At 43.6% G+C, this 25043-nt stretch overlaps 1 protein-coding gene across 1 annotated transcript in view; it reads left to right on the plus strand.

The window, feature by feature from the left end:
• Positions 1-25043, plus strand: part of COL4A1 (collagen type IV alpha 1 chain) — a 215832-nt gene that overhangs the window by 149649 nt on the left and 41140 nt on the right. Inside the window, exons 26-30 of the mRNA XM_077482895.1 lie at positions 13168-13336; positions 13439-13531; positions 13825-13929; positions 16652-16749; positions 20875-21025. Of these exons, the coding sequence (XP_077339021.1) occupies positions 13168-13336; positions 13439-13531; positions 13825-13929; positions 16652-16749; positions 20875-21025 (616 nt within the window). The remainder of the gene's footprint in view (positions 1-13167; positions 13337-13438; positions 13532-13824; positions 13930-16651; positions 16750-20874; positions 21026-25043) is intronic.

Raw genomic sequence — 25043 nt, forward strand, 5'->3', positions numbered from 1 at the left:
ACGTTTATCATGTGTTACAGGACAACCAATTGAGACATGACAGCTCATGGACACTTGGACATTCCCCCTAACCTATAAATACACCCGATCCGGTGGCCATTTTACATTCTTTCTTCTGTCACTGTAGGGAAAGGATCCTGTGTGGAGTAGGGACAGAGAAAACGCTAGCTATTTGGTACACAAAAGTTCTTTTCAGGACTGGTATAGGTGTTAGGTCAGCAGCCTGAGTTTCTTTTGTCAGTTTAGATAAAGGGACAGAGCGCTGTATGCTGCTATTTTAGGGACAGCTCAGCCAGATTAGTCTTTCTTCATCATCATCATCATCATCATCATTAGCTGTTACTATCAGGTCCACAAAAGAGCTGTTCCAGCTAATCGTTCCAGCCTACTCTTTTTTGCCAATTTGTATAGGGACAGGCAGGAAGCAGTGTGTCAGGCAGTGAGGATAATTTTAAAGACTTGCTGTTACTATTAGTTCCACAAAGGTTCTTTTCAGGACTGGTATCAGTGGTACGGTAATAGGCTTGTACACGTATAATATTCTTTCTTCCAAATATAGAAAGAATATTATACTTGACTGCTGCCCTTCTGCTGCAGTCTGCTAATCATTCACAACTCACTTGTTCCACAAAGCTCTTTATCAGGACTGGTAACTTGGTCTGTCTAGGGTGCTACGGTACATAGGCTTGGGTGCGGTACAGTCTGCTGTTCTGTAAGGACCGCTATCGGTCCACAATACATAGGGTTGCCGTGCACTACTGCTGACCGCTGCCCTATACTGCAGCAGTCCTTCAGCGGTATAGGGACTGACGCACAGTCTGCTAAACACTAATACACAACCTGCTTGGTCCACAAAAGTTCTTATAAGGACTGGTAACTTGGTATAGGGTGCTACGGTACATAGGCCTGAGTGCAGTACAGTCTGCTGTTCTGTAAGGACCGCTATCGGTCCACAATACATAGGGTTGCCGTGCACTACTGCTGACCGCTGCCCTATACTGCAGCAGTCCTTCATTGGTATAGGGACTGACGTACAGTCTGCTAATCACTAACACACAACCTGCTTGGTCCACAAAAGTTCTTATAAGGACTGGTAACTTGGTATAGGGTGCTACGGTACATAGGCCTGAGTGCAGTACAGTCTGCTGTTCTGTAAGGACCGCTATCGGTCCACAATACATAGGGTTGCCGTGCACTACTGCTGACCGCTGCCCTATACTGCAGCAGTCCTTCATTGGTATAGGGACTGACGTACAGTCTGCTAATCACTAACACACAACCTGCTTGGTCCACAAAAGTTCTTATAAGGACTGGTAACTTGGTATAGGGTGCTACGGTACATAGGCCTGAGTGCGTTACAGTCTGCTGTTCTGTAAGGACCGCTATCGGTCCACAATACATAGGGTTGCCGTGCACTACTGCTGACCGCTGCCCTATACTGCAGCAGTCCTTCAGCGGTATAGGGACTGACGCACAGTCTGCTAAACACTAACACACAACCTGCTTGGTCCACAAAAGTTTTTATAAGGACTGGTAACTTGGTATAGGGTGCTACGGTACATAGGCCTGAGTGCAGTACAGTCTGCTGTTCTGTAAGGACCGCTATCGGTCCACAATACATAGGGTTGCCGTGCACTACTGCTGACCGCTGCCCTATACTGCAGCAGTCCTTCATTGGTATAGGGACTGACGTACAGTCTGCTAATCACTAACACACAACCTGCTTGGTCCACAAAAGTTCTTATAAGGACTGGTAACTTGGTATAGGGTGCTACGGTACATAGGCCTGAGTGCGTTACAGTCTGCTGTTCTGTAAGGACCGCTATCGGTCCACAATACATAGGGTTGCCGTGCACTACTGCTGACCGCTGCCCTATACTGCAGCAGTCCTTCAGCGGTATAGGGACTGACGTACAGTCTGCTAAACACTAATACACAACCTGCTTGGTCCACAAAAGTTCTTATAAGGACTGGTAACTTGGTATAGGGTGCTACGGTACATAGGCTTGAGTGCGGTACAGTCTGCTGTTCTGTAAGGACCGCTATCGGTCCACAATAGATAGGGTTGACGTGCACCACTGCTGACCGCTCACCTATACTGCAGCAGTCCTTCAGCGGTATAGGGACTGACGTACAGTCTGCTAATCACTAACACACAACCTGCTTGTTCCACAAAAGTTCTTATAAGGACTGGTAACTTGGTATAGGGTGCTACGGTACATAGGCCTGAGTGCGTTACAGTCTGCTGTTCTGTAAGGACCGCTATCGGTCCACAATACATAGGGTTGCCGTGCACTACTGCTGACCGCTGCCCTATACTGCAGCAGTCCTTCATTGGTATAGGGACTGACGTACAGTCTGCTAATCACTAACACACAACCTGCTTGGTCCACAAAAGTTCTTATAAGGACTGGTAACTTGGTATAGGGTGCTACGGTACATAGGCCTGAGTGCGTTACAGTCTGCTGTTCTGTAAGGACCGCTATCGGTCCACAATACATAGGGTTGCCGTGCACTACTGCTGACCGCTGCCCTATACTGCAGCAGTCCTTCATTGGTATAGGGACTGACGTACAGTCTGCTAATCACTAACACACAACCTGCTTGGTCCACAAAAGTTCTTATAAGGACTGGTAACTTGGTATAGGGTGCTACGGTACATAGGCCTGAGTGCGTTACAGTCTGCTGTTCTGTAAGGACCGCTATCGGTCCACAATACATAGGGTTGCCGTGCACTACTGCTGACCGCTGCCCTATACTGCAGCAGTCCTTCAGCGGTATAGGGACTGACGCACAGTCTGCTAAACACTAACACACAACCTGCTTGGTCCACAAAAGTTTTTATAAGGACTGGTAACTTGGTATAGGGTGCTACGGTACATAGGCCTGAGTGCAGTACAGTCTGCTGTTCTGTAAGGACCGCTATCGGTCCACAATACATAGGGTTGCCGTGCACTACTGCTGACCGCTGCCCTATACTGCAGCAGTCCTTCATTGGTATAGGGACTGACGTACAGTCTGCTAATCACTAACACACAACCTGCTTGGTCCACAAAAGTTCTTATAAGGACTGGTAACTTGGTATAGGGTGCTACGGTACATAGGCCTGAGTGCGTTACAGTCTGCTGTTCTGTAAGGACCGCTATCGGTCCACAATACATAGGGTTGCCGTGCACTACTGCTGACCGCTGCCCTATACTGCAGCAGTCCTTCAGCGGTATAGGGACTGACGTACAGTCTGCTAAACACTAATACACAACCTGCTTGGTCCACAAAAGTTCTTATAAGGACTGGTAACTTGGTATAGGGTGCTACGGTACATAGGCTTGAGTGCGGTACAGTCTGCTGTTCTGTAAGGACCGCTATCGGTCCACAATAGATAGGGTTGACGTGCACCACTGCTGACCGCTCACCTATACTGCAGCAGTCCTTCAGCGGTATAGGGACTGACGTACAGTCTGCTAATCACTAACACACAACCTGCTTGTTCCACAAAAGTTCTTATAAGGACTGGTAACTTGGTATAGGGTGCTACGGTACATAGGCCTGAGTGCGTTACAGTCTGCTGTTCTGTAAGGACCGCTATCGGTCCACAATACATAGGGTTGCCGTGCACTACTGCTGACCGCTGCCCTATACTGCAGCAGTCCTTCATTGGTATAGGGACTGACGTACAGTCTGCTAATCACTAACACACAACCTGCTTGGTCCACAAAAGTTCTTATAAGGACTGGTAACTTGGTATAGGGTGCTACGGTACATAGGCCTGAGTGCGTTACAGTCTGCTGTTCTGTAAGGACCGCTATCGGTCCACAATACATAGGGTTGCCGTGCACTACTGCTGACCGCTGCCCTATACTGCAGCAGTCCTTCAGCGGTATAGGGACTGACGTACAGTCTGCTAAACACTAATACACAACCTGCTTGGTCCACAAAAGTTCTTATAAGGACTGGTAACTTGGTATAGGGTGCTACGGTACATAGGCTTGAGTGCGGTACAGTCTGCTGTTCTGTAAGGACCGCTATCGGTCCACAATAGATAGGGTTGACGTGCACCACTGCTGACCGCTCACCTATACTGCAGCAGTCCTTCAGCGGTATAGGGACTGACGTACAGTCTGCTAATCACTAACACACAACCTGCTTGTTCCACAAAAGTTCTTATAAGGACTGGTAACTTGGTATAGGGTGCTACGGTACATAGGCTTGAGTGCGGTACAGTCTGCTGTTCTGTAAGGACCGCTATCGGTCCACAATAGATAGGGTTGACGTGCACCACTGCTGACCGCTGCCCTATACTGCAGCAGTCCTTCAGCGGTATAGGGACTGACGTACAGTCTGCTAATCACTAACACACAACCTGCTTGTTCCACAAAAGTTCTTATAAGGACTGGTAACTTGGTATAGGGTGCTACGGTACATAGGCTTGAGTGCGGTACAGTCTGCTGTTCTGTAAGGACCGCTATCGGTCCACAATAGATAGGGTTGACGTGCACCACTGCTGACCGCTGCCCTATACTGCAGCAGTCCTTCAGCGGTATAGGGACTGACGTACAGTCTGCTAAACACTAATACACAACCTGCTTGGTCCACAAAAGTTCTTATAAGGACTGGTAACTTGGTATAGGGTGCTACGGTACATAGGCTTGAGTGCGGTACAGTCTGCTGTTCTGTAAGGACCGCTATCGGTCCACAATAGATAGGGTTGACGTGCACCACTGCTGACCGCTGCCCTATACTGCAGCAGTCCTTCAGCGGTATAGGGACTGACGTACAGTCTGCTAAACACTAATACACAACCTGCTTGGTCCACAAAAGTTCTTATAAGGACTGGTAACTTGGTATAGGGTGCTACGGTACATAGGCTTGAGTGCGGTACAGTCTGCTGTTCTGTAAGGACCGCTATAGGTCCACAATAGATAGGGTTGACGTGCACCACTGCTGACCGCTCACCTATACTGCAGCAGTCCTTCAGCGGTATAGGGACTAAGAGTTTTGTCACAGGGTCATTTAAAAAATGACATGCAGAGGAAGAGGCAGGCCCTTCCGCAGGGGTGGTAGGGGTAGGGCAGGAGCAACAGGCTTGAGCCAAAGTGGGAAGTTGCAGAAGGTGCGTTCAATTACTTTAAAGGATGCACCAGACTTGGTTGAGTGGCTCGCTCAGCCTTACTCTTCTGCACCCTCCTCATCCTCTCGATCTGCACCCTCTTCTTCACTCTCTGCTATGTGCACCCCCAAAGACACTACCACCAACAACACGACCACCACCACCACCACCACATACCTTCCGCTTGAGTCACTGGAATTATTTTCCGATCCATATCAAGAGGACATTTCTGATGCGCAGCCACTCTTGGTATTGGATCAGGAAGAGGAGGTAGCAACAAGCGCTACTCAGCAGTCTGACGCCAGTACCCAGATCAGCCCAAGGAGGAGGTTGGTCCCCGGTGTTGCTGCCTACTCTACTTATAGCGGTGGGGAAGGTGACGTTGATGATGACGTGTCTAGTGATGTCACGTGGGTGCCCACAAGAGAGGAAGAGGAGGGGAGTTCAGAGGGAGATATGGACCAGCAGATAGGGAGGAGAAGCAGCAATGACTTACATTGCACAGCAGGGACAAAGCAGACTGCAAATGTATCAGGAGCGAGTCATCGACCATGTACGGTCACATCTGGCGCTCCCAGGACACCGGCACATGGCTCCGCAGTGTGGGCTTTTTTTAACGTGTCCGCTGCTGACAATAGCGTTGCCATCTGCAATCTTTGCAGTCAACGCGTTAGTCGCGGTAAGCCCAATACTCACCTAGGGACGACCGCCTTAAGAAGGCACATGAGCAGCCATCACCGAGCCCAGTGGGAGCAACGGAACACACAAAGCCACACTGCAGGCTCTCACCGTCCAGCCTCGTCTTCTACTTCTCCTTCTCCTCTCTCCTCACAATTGTCCTCCACTCCACCTTCCATCACGCCAAGCTCACATTTTTCTGCAAAAAGGCAGGCTTCCGTGGGCCTAATGTTTGAGCGTAAAAAAATGATGACGCCGGATAACCCTCTTGCCCAACGGTTGGCGGCTGGCTTGTCAGAACTCATAGCCCGCCAACTACTGCCATATAAACTGGTGGACTCGGAGGCCTTTCGCAAATTTGTGGCCATTGGAACACCACAATGGAAGGTCCCAGGAAGGAAGTATTTCTCAGAGAAGGGCATCCCAGAGCTATATGGCCATGTTCAGCGGCAAGTGAATGTATCTCTGGCACACAGTGTCGGTGCCAAGATACATCTGACCACAGACACGTGGTCTAGCAAACACGGGCAGGGAAGGTATATCAGTTTTACTGCCCACTGGGTGAACCTTCTGACGGCCGTCAAGCATGTAACCCGTGGCACCCGTGTAGATTTGGTTTTACCGCCACGGATTGCATGCAGGCCTGACTCTTCTTCTCCTCCTCCTACTCCATCCTCCTCCCTCTCCTCCTCAGCTGCCTCCTCCTTTTCCGCTGCTAGCGTCTCTTCCACTGCACCGCCCAAGCTCCCCAGAACCTATTCCACATGCCAGGTGAGACGTTGCCATGCCGTGCTGCGTCTGTTGTGCCTGGAAGCAAAGAGCCACACTGGCCCGGCACTCCTTTCAGCTTTGCGTTCACAGGCAGATGAGTGGCTAACACCGCTCAATTTGACAGTTGGTAAAGTGGTGTGTGACAACGGTGCCAATCTGCTTAGCGCATTGAAACAGGGCAAAATCACGCACGTGCCGTGCATGGCACACGTCTTAAACTTGGTCGTGCAGCGATTCCTTGTCAAATACCCTGGGGTCCAGGACATCTTGCGGCAGGCAAGGAAAATCTCGGCCCATTTCAGAAGATCTTACACGGCCATGGCTCGCCTTGCTGACATTCAGCGGCGACACCATCTGCCGGTCAGACGTCTTATTTGCGATTGCCCGACGCGATGGAACTCAACCTTCTATATGCTTGATAGGCTGCTCCAGCAGAAACGTGCAGTTAACGTCTACCTGTATGAACTCTGCGAAAGAAACGGTTCTGGGGAGCTGGGTTTTTTTTCACCGCGCCAGTGGCTGCTCATGCGCGACACATGCAGACTTCTGCGGCCATTTGAGGAGATCACCAAACTGGTCAGTCGCAGCCATGGCGCCATCAGTGACATGGTACCTTATGCCTTCTTTCTGGAGCGTGCATTGCGTCGTGTCATTGATCAGGCTGTGGAGGAGCAGGAGCGGGAAGATGAGGAAGTCGCAATGCTGGATGAATTCCCAGGGGGGGCTACTCTATCTGAGACAAGTCAACAACAGGAGTCTGATGAGGAGTCAGAGGAGGATGGTGCCGGGGCGGATGAGCAGGAGCAAGAAGAGCATGCTTTAAACCTTTCTGGGATCCCTGTTGTGCGAGGATGGGGAGAGGAGAATGAAGAGGACGACATTATCCTGGATGATGAGCAGGAGCCAGGCCACCACACCGCTTCCACTTTAGTGCAAATGGGGGCCTTCATGCTCCAGTGTTTTAATAGGGACCCCCGTATAAAAAGCATGAGGGTCAAGGACCAGTACTGGGTGGCAACGTACTTAGACCCCCGGTACAAACACAAAATGGCGGAAATGTTACCGCCGTCGCAGAGGGCTGTCAGAATGCAGCACTTCCAGGCCTTGCTTCGAGAAATGCTGCATTCTGCTTTTGCGTGCGCTGGCAGAGGAGCAATTCCCACTCCCAGAGAAGGATTTGCGGGTACCAATCCAACAGCGCCTGCAAGAAGAGGCCGGTTTGAAGATGTGTTGGTGACTTCGGATATGAGGTCATTCTTTCAGCCGACCCATCGACAGGTGTCATCCGGATCCAGCATCAGGGAACGCCTAGACCGTCAGGTGTCCGACTACATTGGGTTAACGGCCGATGTGGACGCTCTGAGGAGTGATGAACCCCTAGACTACTGGGTGGGCAGGCTTGACCTCTGGCCAGAGCTTGCCCAATTTGCAATCGAACTGTTGGCTTGCCCCTCATCCAGTGTCCTGTCCGAAAGGACGTTCAGCGCAGCAGGGGGGATTGTGACCGATAAGCGTACTCGCCTAGCTCACCACAGTGTTAACTACCTCACATTTCTAAAAATGAATGAGGCATGGATCTCGGAGGAATTCAACACATGTGATCAGTAGACCATGTATATGTCTATAAACAATTTTTGGAATCAAGCACACAGACCTTCTTAATTCATTTGGCTCACTTCCCTGACCCAAAAAAGCACACCGTACTATATGCCCCTACCCTCCTCTTTGAAGAGGTTGAGCGGTGTCATATTTCTACTGGGGCTGCTTATTATGAGGGGTTCCCACCATCCCTGTGCTGTGCTGACTTCCTCCTGGGTGTTCTTATTATGAGGGGCTCCCACCATCCCTGTGCTGTGCTGACTTCCTCCTGGGGGTTCTTATTATGAGGGGATCACACCATCCCTGTGCTGTGCTGACTTCCTCCTGGGGCTGCTTACGGTGCTGCTGTCAGCGCTGTATGTCACGGAGCTGCTGTCAGCGCTGTATGTCACGGAGCTGCTGTCAGCGCTGTATGTCACGGAGCTGCTGTCAGCGCTGTATGTCACGGAGCTGCTGTCAGCGCTGTATGTCACGGAGCTGCTGTCAGCGCTGTATGTCACGGAGCTGCTGTCAGCGCTGTATGTCACGGAGCTGCTGTCAGCGCTGTATGTCACGGAGCTGCTGTCAGCGCTGTATGTCACGGAGCTGCTGTCAGCGCTGTATGTCACGGAGCTGCTGTCAGCGCTGTATGTCACGGAGCTGCTGTCAGCGCTGTATGTCACGGTGCTGCTGTCAGCGCTGTATGTCACGGAGCTGCTGTCAGCGCTGTATGTCACGGAGCTGCTGTCAGCGCTGTATGTCACGGAGCTGCTGTCAGCGCTGTATGTCACGGAGCTGCTGTCAGCGCTGTATGTCACGGAGCTGCTGTCAGCGCTGTATGTCACGGTGCTGATGTCAGTGCTCTGTATTACGGTGCTGCTGTCAGTGCTCTGTATCTCCTGCACCCTCTTGTTTGCCTACCCTGGTCCCTGACCTTCCCTCTCCTCCATTGCCTTCATTAGCTCCATAGTCCTGAATTGTCAGAACAATTTCCCAAATAAAAAAAAAATGCTTGTAGTTATCGATCCCAAATTCACCTCATACATGTATTATGCTATTGTCCAGGTGGTGGGACTACGTGCTACCCCCTAATAATTACCCCGTGGCCGCAAATTCGACCTAAAGGTTTGCGAAATTCGCCTCCCATTGAAGTCAATGGAGCCCGCGGCGAACGGTCGTTTTCGCGAACGTTTGTGTCCGTTCGCGTTTCGCGTTCGCGAAACGTCCCGTCGGAAGTTCGTCCATCACTATCCAACACACCATTACTGTGTCTTCAGCATGAGAATCTTATTTAGGATATAGAAAATGTATAGTTTATTATTACTTGCTCCAAAGTAATTTTTAGTAGGACTTTTGCATTTTCAAATACTTGGTCTGAAATACAGTTTACTACTTTTATGAAATAAAGAAATGTTTCAGTTGAACATAAGAAGGAACTCTGTGTTTTAAAAAGTCTGGTACACACGGGCTAAATGTCAGTGGATATTGGCCACTATAACAGAAACCAGGCAACATTCAGCCTGTATGCACATCAGTCTGCCCAACAGAAGCCAGCTGTCCAGCTCATGTTGAACGACATGCTGGAAAACCAGCAGGCAATCGACACCCGCAGTGCTAATGCTGTTGCTGCTGTTTTCACTGCTGGAGGACTGAGCCTGAGAGACGTGCTGCTGCAGGGGAAACTGTTTGCTGGGAGAGGACTACATGCTGCATGCACTACACTTTTTGAGTGTTATACTTGTAGTTTGCGTTTTAGTGCTCCAGTTTTCCAGAGCTACCATTGCCTGCTACAGCTGTAGAGAGCTAGATTAGAAGAGAAAGGACCTTTTGCCAGTCACCGAGGGACCACTTAGGACCAGAATTGGTTCCATTAGTTGTGAGTGGCCTGTGGCCATCATCTTTTTTACCTAATTCAGCAATCCAACACAGGAGTCTCCTAGCTGGCAAAATGTTTACATTGTCCCAGTGACCAGTGGTTAGGTAGGGCATCAAAAATAAATTCAAAAGGCGTTTTTTCTCTATATTATTACTGTTATTCAAGGGGTTCACTAGTCCTTACTTGCATGAATCAGGGGTATAACCTAGGTCCAGTCCATCAGTAACAGTGTTTTATGACAATGCTGTCATTTTTATACAGGGCAAAGAGATACGGATGTATTTTGTTTATTTTTGATACTTTATGTAATAAAAATGTCAGTGTTTCAAACAGCAGTTTACCTATTATGTAACCCTTTATTGGCTTAGTATATTAAAGTGCTTCTGAAGTCTAAATATTTTTTCACCTTAATGCACTCCTTGCATTATGGTAAAAAAATGTTCAGGCATCAGTATCCTTCCTCACCCTGGACAGGAACGCCAGCGGGGGACCCAACAAGAGGGGACCTTGGGCTGCTCCATTTTATAGCACAGAGCAGGTAAGTATAAACCTGTTTCCTATTTAAAAAGAAATAAAAACATTTATGATCACTGTAAGCATTTTTGGGTAGGGCATCTCTAGGCAGAAGTAAACTGTGCTTATGATTGTTTGATCAGTTGTATTAATGCACTGTTTTGCATTACATACCATTGTTGTTCTCACATGCCCATCTAGTGTGTGTTTTAGGGATTTGCATATAAATAAAGCTAATTTAAAATGTATTACAGCTGTGATGGTGTTCTTGACTCAAGGTCAGGGTGGGTCATCATAGATACAGGGCAGAAGGGGACCCAATACATCCAATGGCTCCTTGGGATAGCTCTAGACTTACAGTATATGTGTTTCATCTGTGTATTTAGCTGTTTTCCTGTAGTTCAGCTTTAAGTTACATATGATAACTTTTGTTTCTATTACACTGTTTTCCCAAATATATGGAATGGATTTCCCCCCTAGTCAATAATTATAAAAAAAATATATAATTAATCGTTTAATATAGCTGGCAAATCAAGAGGGGTCTCAATAATATTGGAGAATGTACCTAATGCTAGCTGTATAAAAGATAACTTGGGTTGATCTTAAAGATCAAGATCAGACTTGATTTATCAAAAAAAGAAGTAAAAATAATAATGTACACAAAACAAAAAACTTGTCAGGATTAAGAAAAATATAATCCTTAATACTGTCAACAAACACTGAAAAATTGCTCATATTGCTAATTGGTCATCACAGCAATCGCATGGTACAGAGCAGCACTGTACAACATTTTTAGCGGCGTTTTACCGCCAGATTTGTGGCGCATTTCGGCCGCTAGCAGGGCGCTTTAACCCCCGCTAGCGGCCGAGAAAGGGTTAAAACCACCGGCAATAGCGGCATTTTGCTGGCGGTATTACAGCGCTGCCCCATTGATTTCAATGGGGAGCAACGGTGGAGGTGCGGTAAACACACCGCTCCTTCACCGTTTCAAAGAAGCTGCTGGCAGGACTTTTCCCTGATGTCCTGCCAGCGCATCGCTGTAGTATGAAAGCCCTCAGGCTTTCACACTACAGACAACAGTGCAGCTTTTTTTAGGGCAGATTGCAGGCGCTATTTCTAACGCTATAGCGCCTGCAAAATGCCCTGGTGTGAAAGGGGTCTAAATGCATGTAGACTGCTCACTTCCTAAAATAATTATCCCCAGAGCTTAGTGAACGAGGTGAAGCTGTGCTGACTTCCATCATCCAATCAAAAATACAGTTTTATTTCCTTGTGCGTGATTGGTTATTCCCTACAGTGAAATTTCACCACATTCAAAGAAATTCCCATTGAAAAGTAAACATATGCTTATGTGCCTTTAGGCCCTGTTCACACCTGAGAAATTTTCTGCTTGAAGCTTGTGCTCAACAAGCCAAATTCAGTTCATATCAATAGCCCCCGTTCACATCTGAGCGCTTTGTCACCTGTAGCAAAACACGCGTCACTCAATAAAGTACATACGCTTCTTTTTGGCAGATTAGAGGCATTTTTGTCCCATAGACTTCAATGGAAAGGCCTGAAAAATACACAACATGAGCTATTTACATACGTTTTGTAGCTAATTTTTTGGTAGTTCTCTACCCTTAATCTCCTCCCCCTAGTGCTTTTTATTAGCTGAAATAAAATCACTTAAAACTTGAATACACATGTACAACACTTGCAATACACTAGTAAAATGCTTGTATACGCTTGCAAAAAAAAAGATGCCCGAAAAACGCTCTGCTCAGGTGTGAATACAGCCTTAGTTAATCAATTTTTGTGTCTGTAGGCCAAGCAATATGATGATCGCTTAATAATTAATTAAAAGGGTTGAACTAGCTATACACGGGCTATTTCTGAAGTGCTGTTTATAAACAGCATTCTAAATGTAGACATGCACCTCTCCCCTGTTTTTATTTACAATATGGTGATATGGAGGTGTACTTTCTGTTGCAAGCCCCGCTGTGTGCATCTGCATTCCTCTAACTGCAGGCTCCAGTGCTGCCCCAGTATATCTGCTAAAATGTAGTCCAGCAATTACAGTCGTTCAGAGGCATACTCTAGTGTTGGTATCTTTGGGGCATTCCTAATTCCATAGTTATAACTGCAGGCTCCAGTGCTGCCCCAGTATAGCTTCTAAAATGTAGTCCAGCAATTACAGTCGTTCAGAGGCATACTCTAGTGTTGGTATCTTTGGTGCGAACCCAAGTTCAGTTAACTTTACATATAGGCAGAGATGGCATCCTTATTACACCTATGGGTCTTGTCCTCTGTCTTTATCCTTTATGGGCCTCGGACCTGAAGCGGGTCCTGATCTTCTTCAAGCGCTTACATTACAGCATTATAGAGCTAAGGTAGCTTTCATTTTGTCTATGTGCATTTTGTACACCAGTTTTAAATAAAAGTGTAATATGTTGAGATATAAAAAGGCCAATGGATCAATAAGTATGAGCTAAGAGCACCATAGGTGCAGCATGATACACTAATTATATAGTGAGAAATTAATCTCAACTGTTTTGTTAAATTATATTGAATTTGTATTGTTTTTATGTATTATTGTTTTAAGTGTAAATACAGTAACAATTGCAAAATTAATTAGGAATACATGTCATATTAACCTATTTAGGGCACAATTGGTACAAAAGGAGATCGTGGGCCACCTGGCGACAGCGGAGTTCCTGGGCTTACTGGAGCCAGAGGTTTGCCAGGAGTTTCGGGAGCTGGGCAACCAGGACCGGCTGGAGACAGAGGAGACCCAGGAACCCCTGGTTTTGTAGGATTACCAGGAAGCCCTGGTAAACAAAATAGTTTTATATTGTCATATTTCTTAACTGTCCCATATAAAATTGCTTACTGATAATCAAGTCGAACTAATACATTGTTTGTTTTCTTACAAGGAAATAAAGGTGAACCTGGAAAAGCTCTAGTTGTAGCTGGAGCCCCAGGCCCAATGGGACCTGCAGGTATTCCTGGATTACCTGGGGAGCAAGGTACGCCACTTGTTTTTTTATTTTTTTATTTAGCACCGGTGTTGAATCTATCCTCCTTTAAAAACTATTTGTTGATGATCCTTGCTACAGTTGGGAATTGATCACATCAGTGCTTGTGAGTCCATCATTTGACACTCACATCCACTCATATCTTTTTGCTTAGACATTTTACTCCAGTTAGAAGAGATAAATTAAGCAATTTGCATTTTTGCTATATAGGATTACTAATGGTATTAATAAAATAAAATAAATCCATAAACTGTATGTAAAATAAAATTAAATTTTCACTGCAGGTGAGAAGGGTTCGGCAGGTTTTCCAGGAAGACCTGGGCTCCCAGGAGAAAAGGGAGACACTGGTATAGAGGGTAAAGGACTTCCTGGACCCCCTGGAGAAAAAGGTAAAAAACTGTATTTTTCTGTGATTCTTTTTAGTCTTTAAACGTGTCTTTTTAATTTCTTGTTTGTGTCAATTAATTGGAAATACAAAGTTTCTCTTCAACCATGAGCAGATTTAGAAATATCATTTTAAAATGAACTCTTCATCTATTTAAGTCTCTTAGACATTAGGTAAATGAAAAAAAAAATAAGAGCTTGGTAGCTTGCTTACCATTGGCAGCCACTGACTTTAAGGGCCCTTTCACATGACAGCGCCCAGGCGTCGGCCGTCATTTTTGCATCACTTTTCGGGCACTGACGGGGCACTTATAACTCTCACTAGTGACCGAATAAAGGGTTAAAAGCGCCCGCAAAGTGCTGCTACAGAGGCGCTTTGGCGCCGCTGCCCATTGATTTCAATGGGCAGGGGGGCTTTAGGAGCGATGTATGCCCTGCTCCTAAAGCGCTGCAAAGAAGCTGCTTGGAGGACTTTTTTTTGACGTCCTACCAGCGCAGCACCCCAGTGTGAAAGCACTCAGGCTTTCACACTGGGATTGCAGATGAGGCTTTTTTCAGGCGATTTACAGGTGTTATTTTTAGCACTAAAGCGCCTGAAAAACTCTTCCAGTGTGAAAGGGGTCTGAATCTACCTTCCCAGAGCTAAAAAAAAGAGTTCACTCAGTCTAGCAGTGGTTGTAAGCTGGATGGAACCGAGAAGGAACACTGTGATCCTGCATCTGGGTCTAGCAATGCCTGTATACAAACAAATAAATAAATTATAAGGTGCTGCACTACCTATACTTATGCAAGTCCTTCTAATTACATATATACTGTGCATGTGCTATGTATATCACCTCAACATAAAAAACTCCATCACATTTTTTTCTCCAAAATATTCAATAACATAGTGAAAAGCTTCATTGAATTGCCTGTTATATTCCTGCATCCCAATTATTCATGTCCTGGTTTTCTAAAACACCACGTGATTCCAAATTAATTGTTCACTTCTATGCTGGTTATTTGTCCTCCACTTCTTCATCCACCACTTTTTCAGTGATTGCCACCACCTTTCATACAGGCATAGGCCTAAAATGTAACATCAGGTCTAGTAGTGCTTTCCCTTTAAGGGATCAATATCCTTTTCCTCCTCTCACACTCCTCAGTCCATTTCAGGTGGTGCGATGGACAATGTATTAGCCGAAACCAGAAGTGAAAATTAATATTTTAATCTACTATGATGCGAAGAGCACCCCTGTTTTATGTGCCTATTTACAGTGCACTTAAGTGGGGACTCGACTCCTTATTTGGGTAAACACTTGGATTGGCGGACTGGCAGATGTTACTTAATCAGAGGTATTGAAGTGAGAATTGTCCATCGCTCCACCCCCATGGAGTGAGGAGTGTAAGAGGAGGAATGTGATATTGATTCCTCAATGGGAAAGCGCTGCCAGACCTAATGTATATTAGCTCTATGCTTGAAGGTGAGAGCATTGTATGAAAGGTGATGGAAATCACTGAAAAGGTGGCAGATGAAGAGGTGGAGGATAAATAACCAACACAGAAGTGCACAATTAATGTGGAATCATGTGTTGTATTAGAAAACCAGCATGTGAATACTTGGAACACAGGAATATAACAAATGATTTAAAAAAATACTTTCTCTCGTTCAGAATTTTTTATTTTATGTTAAAATAAATTACATGTATAGAATATAAGACAAATTATGTGATACCAGAAATAAAAAGTAGACATATTGAAGTACGGATGATACAAAGCAAAGAAGAATTTCAAGATATTCTTGTGGGAATGACAATAAATGGCCTAATATAAAAAAATACTTTCATTATTTTCTTGAATATTTTGGAAACAACATTTGTTGGAGTTATCCATAAATTGGATATGTATCAGTTATAGATATGATTTTACAATATTCCCAGGATTATATTAAGGTGGTATGCAAAACAAATGCATGGTATTATGTAATTAGAAGGACTTGGCTAGGGATAGGTAGCTAAGCATCCTATAATTTATTTGCTTTATTAGGCTATTGTGGCAACACATTTTGATGATTGCAGCTACCTGCACACATAGGCCCCTTTCACACGGACCTGAACGGGTGCTCCATAGAGCTCTATGGAGCGTCGGATGTCAGCGGTGACAAGTCCGCTGACATCCGACCCGCTCCGATCCGAAAAAGTGTAACGGAGGAAAAAGCTATTTTTCCATCCGTCTGCGGATCGGATCGGGTGACGACGGGCACTGCGGTCCGTCGTCATCCGATCTCCCATAGGGGAGAGCGGCGCTGTGACAGGTCCGTCCCTGTGCAGTGTGCAGAGACAGACCTGTCATCTCCCTGGAGTGATCCCCGCTGAGCAAACGGATATCCACGGGGCTGATCAGAACTGATCCGCCCCGTGTGAAAGGACCCATATACATTCCTAATATCTTTCACATGGTATTGTTATTATATAGGAGGTAACGCGGGAGTGACACTGTCATTTTAAAATGCCCATATACAAACATATATCATATTAAATAAAACAGTAATGAGAGTAAAATTTCTTTTTTTTTACAGTTGACATTGTATACATCTCTGAAGATCAGTTTAGGTTATAACTTATTCAGTAGTTATTTCTGGTACATTCACTTTCATCTTTTTGAATACCATCTTTTATGGTATAAATAGTCATTTGCCATTTTAAGATTTCATCTTGAAGCATTTTAATTTGCATTGTATGTACTTAGGCTACCCTGGAATGGATGGCCCGCGGGGAGTAGATGGCATTACTGGTCAGCCAGGTCGTGATGGTTTACCTGGAGTGCAAGGTCTACCAGGAGAGAAAGTAAGTAGCAGATTTCCCTTATATAATCTAGAGGGTAGCTACTGTATACCGGATGCATAGGATTAACTCTTTATAAGTCTATGTGGTTTAGAAGATTTGTATCAAATGGCAAATAAATAAGGCAAAGAATTTAACTGAACAGTCCAAGCACACCTTTTCCGCACAATTTGAGAAAAGGAACACGCAGTGAAAGTCCACTGAAAATTTTTAGTTTGTTTCTTACCTACATTTTAGCACCCATTATCTTCTCAGGCTCCAAATCCTAATGAGGCATAACTTACTTTAATTGGAACCAGCATTGAAATATGGGCACTAGAAGCCATGTTATCTAAGGCTGAGGCAGTATCACTCAGAGATGGGTACCTGGCCACATGGCAAATGGGCAACGGTACCCACCTGTGATGATAATGAGGTCTGAGGATCTCAAACTAAGTGGGACTAAGTGTTATTCCCAAAATGTATAATCATGCAACCAAATTGCAAGATTGAGCACTTAGCATAAAGACTTGTGCAGACACAAGTAGAGTATCATGAATTCTATTGAGACAGCTCGAGACAGGGTTATATAAATCTTGCTTAGCCAGAATTTACATAGCTGCCAATGAGCCCACCGTAAACAGCTAAATGGCTATCATTAACAGCACTTAGTAGAATCTGAAAACCAGAGCGCTTTAATGACCCTATCATAAAACTACTCATTAAAAACACTCCAATTCAGAGCATCTCTGACATGACCTGGGCCCAAATATCTGAACCCATTACTAAAATATTTTTTAAGCCAACAGCCTACTAGTAACATCTTAACCCCACTGACGGTCTTCCCGAGTCTGGCTCGGGATGGAATTTTTAGACCAAAAGCGGTAACCCCGAGCCAGACTCGGGACTGCATCGCTGGATCCAGGAGGAGGTTTACTTACCTTCTCCCTCGGATCCAGCGTTGTCTCCCCACTGTACGAGCGAGCCGTGTCTCGCTCGATCTATCACGGAGCCGATCTCCGTTCCCTGCGAGCGTTGCGGCACACGGGGACGGAGATCGGCGCCAAATTCAAAAAGTGAAACACACAGTATACATACATTATAATTTAATCTTACAGATTACATTGCTGTATGTAAATATTTCACATCCCCTTTGTCCCTAGTGGTCTGCCCAGTGTCCTGCATGCAGTTTTATATTATAAAAACTGTTCTTTATGCCTGGAAACTGGAGATTGTCCATAGCAACCAAAACTGTCCCTTTACATCAAAAATGATTTTAGACCAGCTAGAAAACAGCGATAATAAATTAGAATCACTCGCAGAATTGAGGGATAGCAATTTGTGCAGAGATCCGTCATCAAATATTGAAAAGTAATGACAGAGACAATTCTGCAACTGAGCAAATTTTGGCGTTTTTGATTTGATTACATTATTGAATAATTTTTATTATTGTTATATTATTATTTGGTACAATTATTTATAATTATTTATTATATTATAATTTATGATTTCATTTTTCAAACTTTATTATACCCGGGATGTCTGCTAGACTCTGGTTTGGACAGATTTAAGAGAGTTATTCCTAAGAATTACAGGACTACAATATAAAAAGCCAAATTTTCATGCAAAATAATGGTATCGCTTTTAGCACCTAAAATCCGAAATAATCGTACCGCCAGGGAGGTTAAGCCTCCATTAGCAGAGGCTTTATGGCATGTCATAAATAATTTGTAAAATCAAAAGAAAGAAAGCAAAAGAGCAGCAAAGAGTAACAAAAAGCAATCCAACTTCCTGTCTGTTTTACTGGCAGGACCAACATCTACATTTAATTATTAAATCCGCATACGACAAAATGATGTTAATAAAGAGCATACACTCAAATGTATAAGGGTCCTTTCACACGGGGCGGTTCAGTGCTGATCCACCCCGTGGATATCTGCTTGCTCAGCGGGGATCGCCGGAGTGATCTCCGCTGAGCAGGAAGATGACAGGTCCGTCTCTGCACACTGCGCAGGGACGGACCTGTCACAGCACCGCTCTCCCCTATGGGAGATTGGGTGATGACGGACCTCAGTGTCCATCGTCACCCTATCTGATCCGATGACGGATGAAAAATAGCTTTTTCCTTTTTTCCACTTTTTCAGATCGGATCAGCACGGATCTCAGCGGACATGTCACCGCTGACATCCGATGCTCCATAGAGCTCTATGGAGCATCCGTTCAGGTCTGCCTGAAAAACTGACAGGTGGACCTGAACAGATCGTTCATGTGAAAGGGGCCTAAGAATTGCAATAATTTTAGGACCTAATACCCCCATATTATGAGGTGCAGGAGAGTGACTAGACATAGGGATGTGCACAACGGAAGCATTTGTTTAATTTCATATTCGTCTGTTTAGGTAATCATTTTGTTTCATCATATTCGTTATGTTAGAATGACTTGTTTTCATAATTCATTTTGTATATTTGGATTTGTTTAGTATATTTGTTATTTTCAAAACTAATTAAAATTCTAAAGGGACTGAAATGGAAAGATATTGCAATAAACACAATATGGTATAAAAGTGAAATAAGATGATTCCTGCTTAGGCTGCCTTATATAATATAATATAAAAGAATAAGATGGAATAGGATAAAACAGAATAGAATAGAATTAAACAGAATAGAATATTATATAAAACAAAAGAATAAAACAGAATAGAAAATAAAGGAAAATAATAGAATAGAATAGAACATATTATATTCTTTTATTTTCTACTCTTTTCTGTTTTAGTCTCTTCTAATCTTTTATATTCTATTCTGTTTTATTCTATTCTATTTAAATCCTCTTCTATTATTTTATCTGTTCTGTTTTATTCTATTCTCTTCTATTCTATTAAGCAGCCTAAAAAACAATGATCACCTTATTTCACTTTTATACTTTACTGTATTTATTGCAATATGTTTCCATTTCAAATTAATTTTAGAATTTGGATAATTAATTTTGTTATAATTTTCATATATTGGTTATCAGATTGTACAACATAGTCATATGAAAATACTGATACAGCTAGAAAAACTGACATTGTGGGAGGGGTCACTGAATTTATCATAAACTCTCAGCTCTCCCATCTCACACCCCTAAGCTTTTTTAATTGGGTGGAGGCTACGTCATTGACACCTTCTAAAAGCTTCACAAAAAGCTGCTGCAATTGGCAGCTGGAGCTTCTCAATTTTCCATCATAGGTACACACAAGAGCTCAGAGTCATCATTGTGGTCCAGTGACTCTGACATACCAGATGTATTGAACTGCACTCTGCCAGCACTACATAGTTACATAGTTAGTCAGGTTGAAAAAAGACACAAGTCCATCCAGTTCAACCACAAAGCCACAACCACAACAAACCACAACCACTACATATTGGGCAAATCCTTGTTAAGTAGTTTTTGCTTTTATTGCCATTTATTTTGCTGTTGTCATTGTTTGTCTATTTTTGTAATATCTTTTTCTGTGAATATTTGTCTTGCACTGGTTTTCTTCACTTTTCATTAAATGATATTTAAAAATATTAGGCTTTATCTCAAAATGCCCTAAAACAGAACTTAAAGAATCCCTGTTTCTTTGAAGAGCATAACTATATTTTAATCTCTGTCCTATTCCTATCTGATGTGAAAGCATGTGTCACAGACATTCCTTAAGGTCAGAATCATTACAGCATATACTGGCAACAGTGCATGTTTCTGTGGTACCCTGTTTCCCCTAAAATAAGACCTAGCGTGATTGTCGACGATGGCTGCAATATAAGCCCTACCCCCAAAATAAGCCCTAGTTAAAGTCCTTCTATGTCTTATTCTCAGGGTAGGGCTTATTTTTGGGGAAAGAGGATGGGGTTTATTTGGGGGGTAGGGCTTATATTGCAGCCATCACCGACACTCATGCTAGGTCTTATTTTAGGGGAAACAGGGTAATACATGGGCATTGTTAAAAATATCTGAATGTACTCAATGGCTCTGTGTTAAAGCAAAGGCATACTGTTGTACTGTTTGAAAAAAATGTTAACATCTTTGTTTTGCAACCTTCCTGTCACATGTAATAAGTGGTTCTTTTGAGAACTTAATGTTCAACTTGTTTTTCACAATAAAATTACAATATTGTTTTAACATATCTAGGGTGAACCAGGACTGGGTCTTCCAGGCCCTAAAGGATTGCAAGGATCACCGGGTCCTTCTGGCCCTACTGGAGAAAAAGGAAATACAGGACCACCAGGTGTCCCTGGTGAACAGGGCTTTTCAGGGGTTCCTGGCCAATCGGGCACTAAAGGTAACGTAACATAAAATAAATCTTGCGCTACAGTAACATTTTTGGTACATAAAAATGGTTTTCTTTAGTGCAACACTAAGCAAAAAAGTCAGAATTGATTTCAGTCTTAGCAATGAAAGAACATTGTGGTAAGCTAATGCTAGTCATACAGTTGGCATATTTATTGTTTAGTTTTCTATCAGATACCTACAGTAGTAATTAAGAGTGCAGAGGAATACCAGTACAGTAGCATTCAGAAGGAATTTTGGATCATAATAATATAATTAATTCAAATATTAATTAATTCAAATATTTAAAAGTTTTTTGGGGACATCTTATACAGTAAAGGCTATTCCCACCTGAAACAGAGGTCTCTGGGATGACTGGAAGATTATTATTATTATTATTTATTTATTACGGAGCCCATAAATCAGAAGGGCCAGATGCATCTGAAGGGAGCAAATCTTACATAATGGGGGAAAGGTTTATAGGTAATGATAAAGAAATCCAGGTGTTACAAAACATTAAAACAACACTCAAACAGCCAATCATAGTGATCACAGGACCAGGAATCCCAGGGCAACGTCTCTGGCATTAAGAACCCCTTGAAGAGCTGGCAGAAGTTGACAGTACAGACTTGACCTACTGGAAAATTTAAAATGCATGTTTATGTAAGTAAGAAGCCTGGCAGGATTGAGGTTCTAGTGCTTGAAGGGCACTCTGATTGAATGGATGTTGCATAAAATAGATGATGTAGCAGTGTTTTTTTATTACACTTCCCCACACAAATAAATAATACACCATCATATAAGATGACCTTAACATATCTCACTGAAATAAATATTGAGGTGTTATGGATTCCACCTATTTATTATAACTATGTATTAATTTGACTATTCCTATGATTAGCTAGACTATAAAAGCTCTGTTATAATTAATGGTGATGGTACAATAATAAGGTTAGCTACTAAAAATAAACACACTGCATAATTAAACACGGGTCTTATTTATTTCCCAAGAAAATAGGAATGCTAACATAAAACACTAAAAGAAAATATTACAGAGCATATAAACAAAAGAACATAAAGATACTTTACACAAGGTCCACCTTGAGATGTTGTCTAGGCTGCGCTCGATGGAAAGAGGGCGTAATTCCAGCTGCACAGTACTTTTAAAGCCCACTTAGACAACACCTAATGCCGGCCTATCTAGCCATCTATATCCAATAAGAATGTTTAAGAGACAATCCTTCTTAATATCTGTCCATCCTCCAGGAAGCATGCTGTAGTGTCCACTAGGGGCAGCATTCATCCATTAATCACTGCTACTTGACCTGGGTCATCTTTCAGTGACAACTGGCCTTTGATCTTCTGTAACTCAGGACATTTTAATTCACACCTCTCCAGGGGGTCTTCAGGAACATCCTATTGGAGATGAATTCCCATTTATGACACTTCGTTATCAACACCCTGCTGGGTAACCTGCTGAATGGCATTCCCTGCTACCCCCAAGAATGATGTGGCTAAGTGTCATCAGGTTTCAACCTTCCAGAAAAATCTGATATTAAAACACAAAAACCATGTTGCCTTCCAACATAGTCTGCTTTGCGCCTGAAGGGCACACATCACTCTTCCTCAGAAACAGCTCCTATGGAACAGTCCATAACTATCTTAAGGTGTTGTGCTTCCCAGCATGTGCCGCTTTGCCCTTGAGTGACACACCACCACCATTCTTCAGCAACAGCTTCCACGGGACCATTCTGTGTCTTCTCCCTTTCGGTATCTTCACGATGGAGTGCAATACAAGCAAGGGGTATCCATTCACTCACCATTCACCAACACACACTCAGAGCCATATATCCACCAGCTTTCAGATACAGAACCTCAAGGAGGGTCTTACTCACCCATATTACTAGCCTAAAATACACATATGTCAAACTATACCATCACACAAATCATCCATTACCATAATATATACATATATGTTCGACCCACCAAATTAAGCATCCCACGCCAACCTCCTATAACCCTTCATTGTGTATACGGGTTGGGATTAGGCAGGCTTCCTCAATATGGCCTTTTCTACTGCAGTTTTGGCATGTCAGGACTCTGAATTGGCAGCAAAGCCTCTAACTTGTCCGAAGAAACCTTACCGTTAATTCATCCCTAGCTCCATTACTAACTTTACATCGGTATCGTTTAGGGCAAAGAAACAAACTTGTCTATTTCCCAAATAATACCCAGGTGCTTCCTTCACAGCAATGATCTCTCCATCCGGAGCACATCTTCCCAACAATGCTCGTTCATCACCATGTACTGACCTGGCATACAAAGGACATCATGGTCATGCCTCCAACAGAGAGAAATATCAACCTTCCTCCAGCTTCCATCCTCTCTAATCACACGAGGGTAATTTAGCCTCAAGGTAGAATATCCAGTCAGTAAGCCCATTGATACAGCCGAATATACAGCTCGAGTCTGCACTTCTGTATATGGGATCAATGAGGAAGCATAACACTTTTCATAATCCAAATTAGCACAGCCCATCCAGGCATTCGACCATCACTTTGAATTAGTATAAGCAATGTGTTTTTGGCAAAATCTTACTGAACTGTAATGCTAACTCATAAGACCACTATTCCTGATACAGAGACTGTACTATCAGCTTGATGTTGGTTGATAATTCTGCCTGCCCCTGCGTACACGCCAGGGCCCACTACATATTTTTGCCCTGTTCCACCACACTCTCTACCAACCTCTTAAAATATAGTTACATAGTAGGTGAGGTTAAAAAAAAGGCACAAGTCCATCAAGTCCAACCTATGTGTGTAATTATATGGCAGTATTACATTGTATATTCTTGTATGTTCCGGTCATTCATTAACACTCACTGCCAGCCTATCTAGCCATCTGTATCTAATAAGAATCTTTGAGAGACAGTCCCTCTTAATATCTGTCCATTCTCCAGGAATCAGGCTGTAGTGTTCACTAGGGTCAGCATTCGTCCATGAATCACCGTTACTTGACCCATGTCATCCTTCAGTGACAACTGGCTTTTGATCTTACGTGACCTTATGTTGGTTTCTTTGGTGTTATCATTGTGAACAATAAAAGGCAATTGGGATTTCTGGATGTGCAGCCAATTCTTTCTTCTCTTACAAGTTTTCCACAGAGGTGGGTCTGGGCTGATACTCAATTTTAGGCTCTGATCATACACCTGGGGCAGTGGTTCTTTTACTTGTGTGCTGTAGTGTCCACTAGGGGCAGCATTCATCCATGAATCACCACTATTTGAGCCGGGTCATCTTTCAGTGACAACTTGCCTTGGAGCTTCAGGAACTCAGGACATTTTAATTCGCACCTCTGCAGCGGGTCTGTGGGAACATCCTGTCAGAGATGAATTCCATTTATGACTCTTCATTATCAACACCCTGCTGGGTAACCTGCTGAATGGCATTCCAGACTGCCCCCAAGAACAACTCAACTAGGTGTAATCAGGTTTCAACCTTTCAGAAACATCTGATATTAAAACACAAAAAGGATGTTGCTTTCCAACACTCACGAACAAAGACAGGACATGAAAGGAAGAGGGTATCAAAAAATGGTAACCCGACAGCCCAGTACAGCCAGCTTATCTAATAATCAAATCATATACAGCACAATCATGTTAACCTCTTAACAATACCATAAGATATTCATGTTGATGGAGATGATGATCAGGTATTATGCATGAAAAAGGCATTTGGGTGCCAATACTAATATATTTAAAACTGATGTATGTTACAAACCCTTATTGTAGGATGGTTTATAGAATCCCCAGATAGAAATGTTGCTTTGTTTTATGTTAGCTTGAATGTCCATACTAGGGAAATCTGGGTTGTAGTGACATGACATCATTTAAAATGTTTTTTTAATACAAAACTATAAATGTAATCCATCGCAGCTTACCAATCATTAGATGTAGTGGCTGCATTAGGTACGGTATATTTTAGGCTTTGTGCCCTGATCTGGCCCATAGCATACCTCCTGTATTAGAGTGT

Source organism: Lithobates pipiens, unplaced genomic scaffold (genome assembly GCF_037356315.1).
Source record: "Lithobates pipiens isolate NorthernLeopardFrog02 unplaced genomic scaffold, aLitPip1_a1.2 Scaffold_16, whole genome shotgun sequence".
NCBI lineage: Eukaryota > Metazoa > Chordata > Amphibia > Anura > Ranidae > Lithobates > Lithobates pipiens.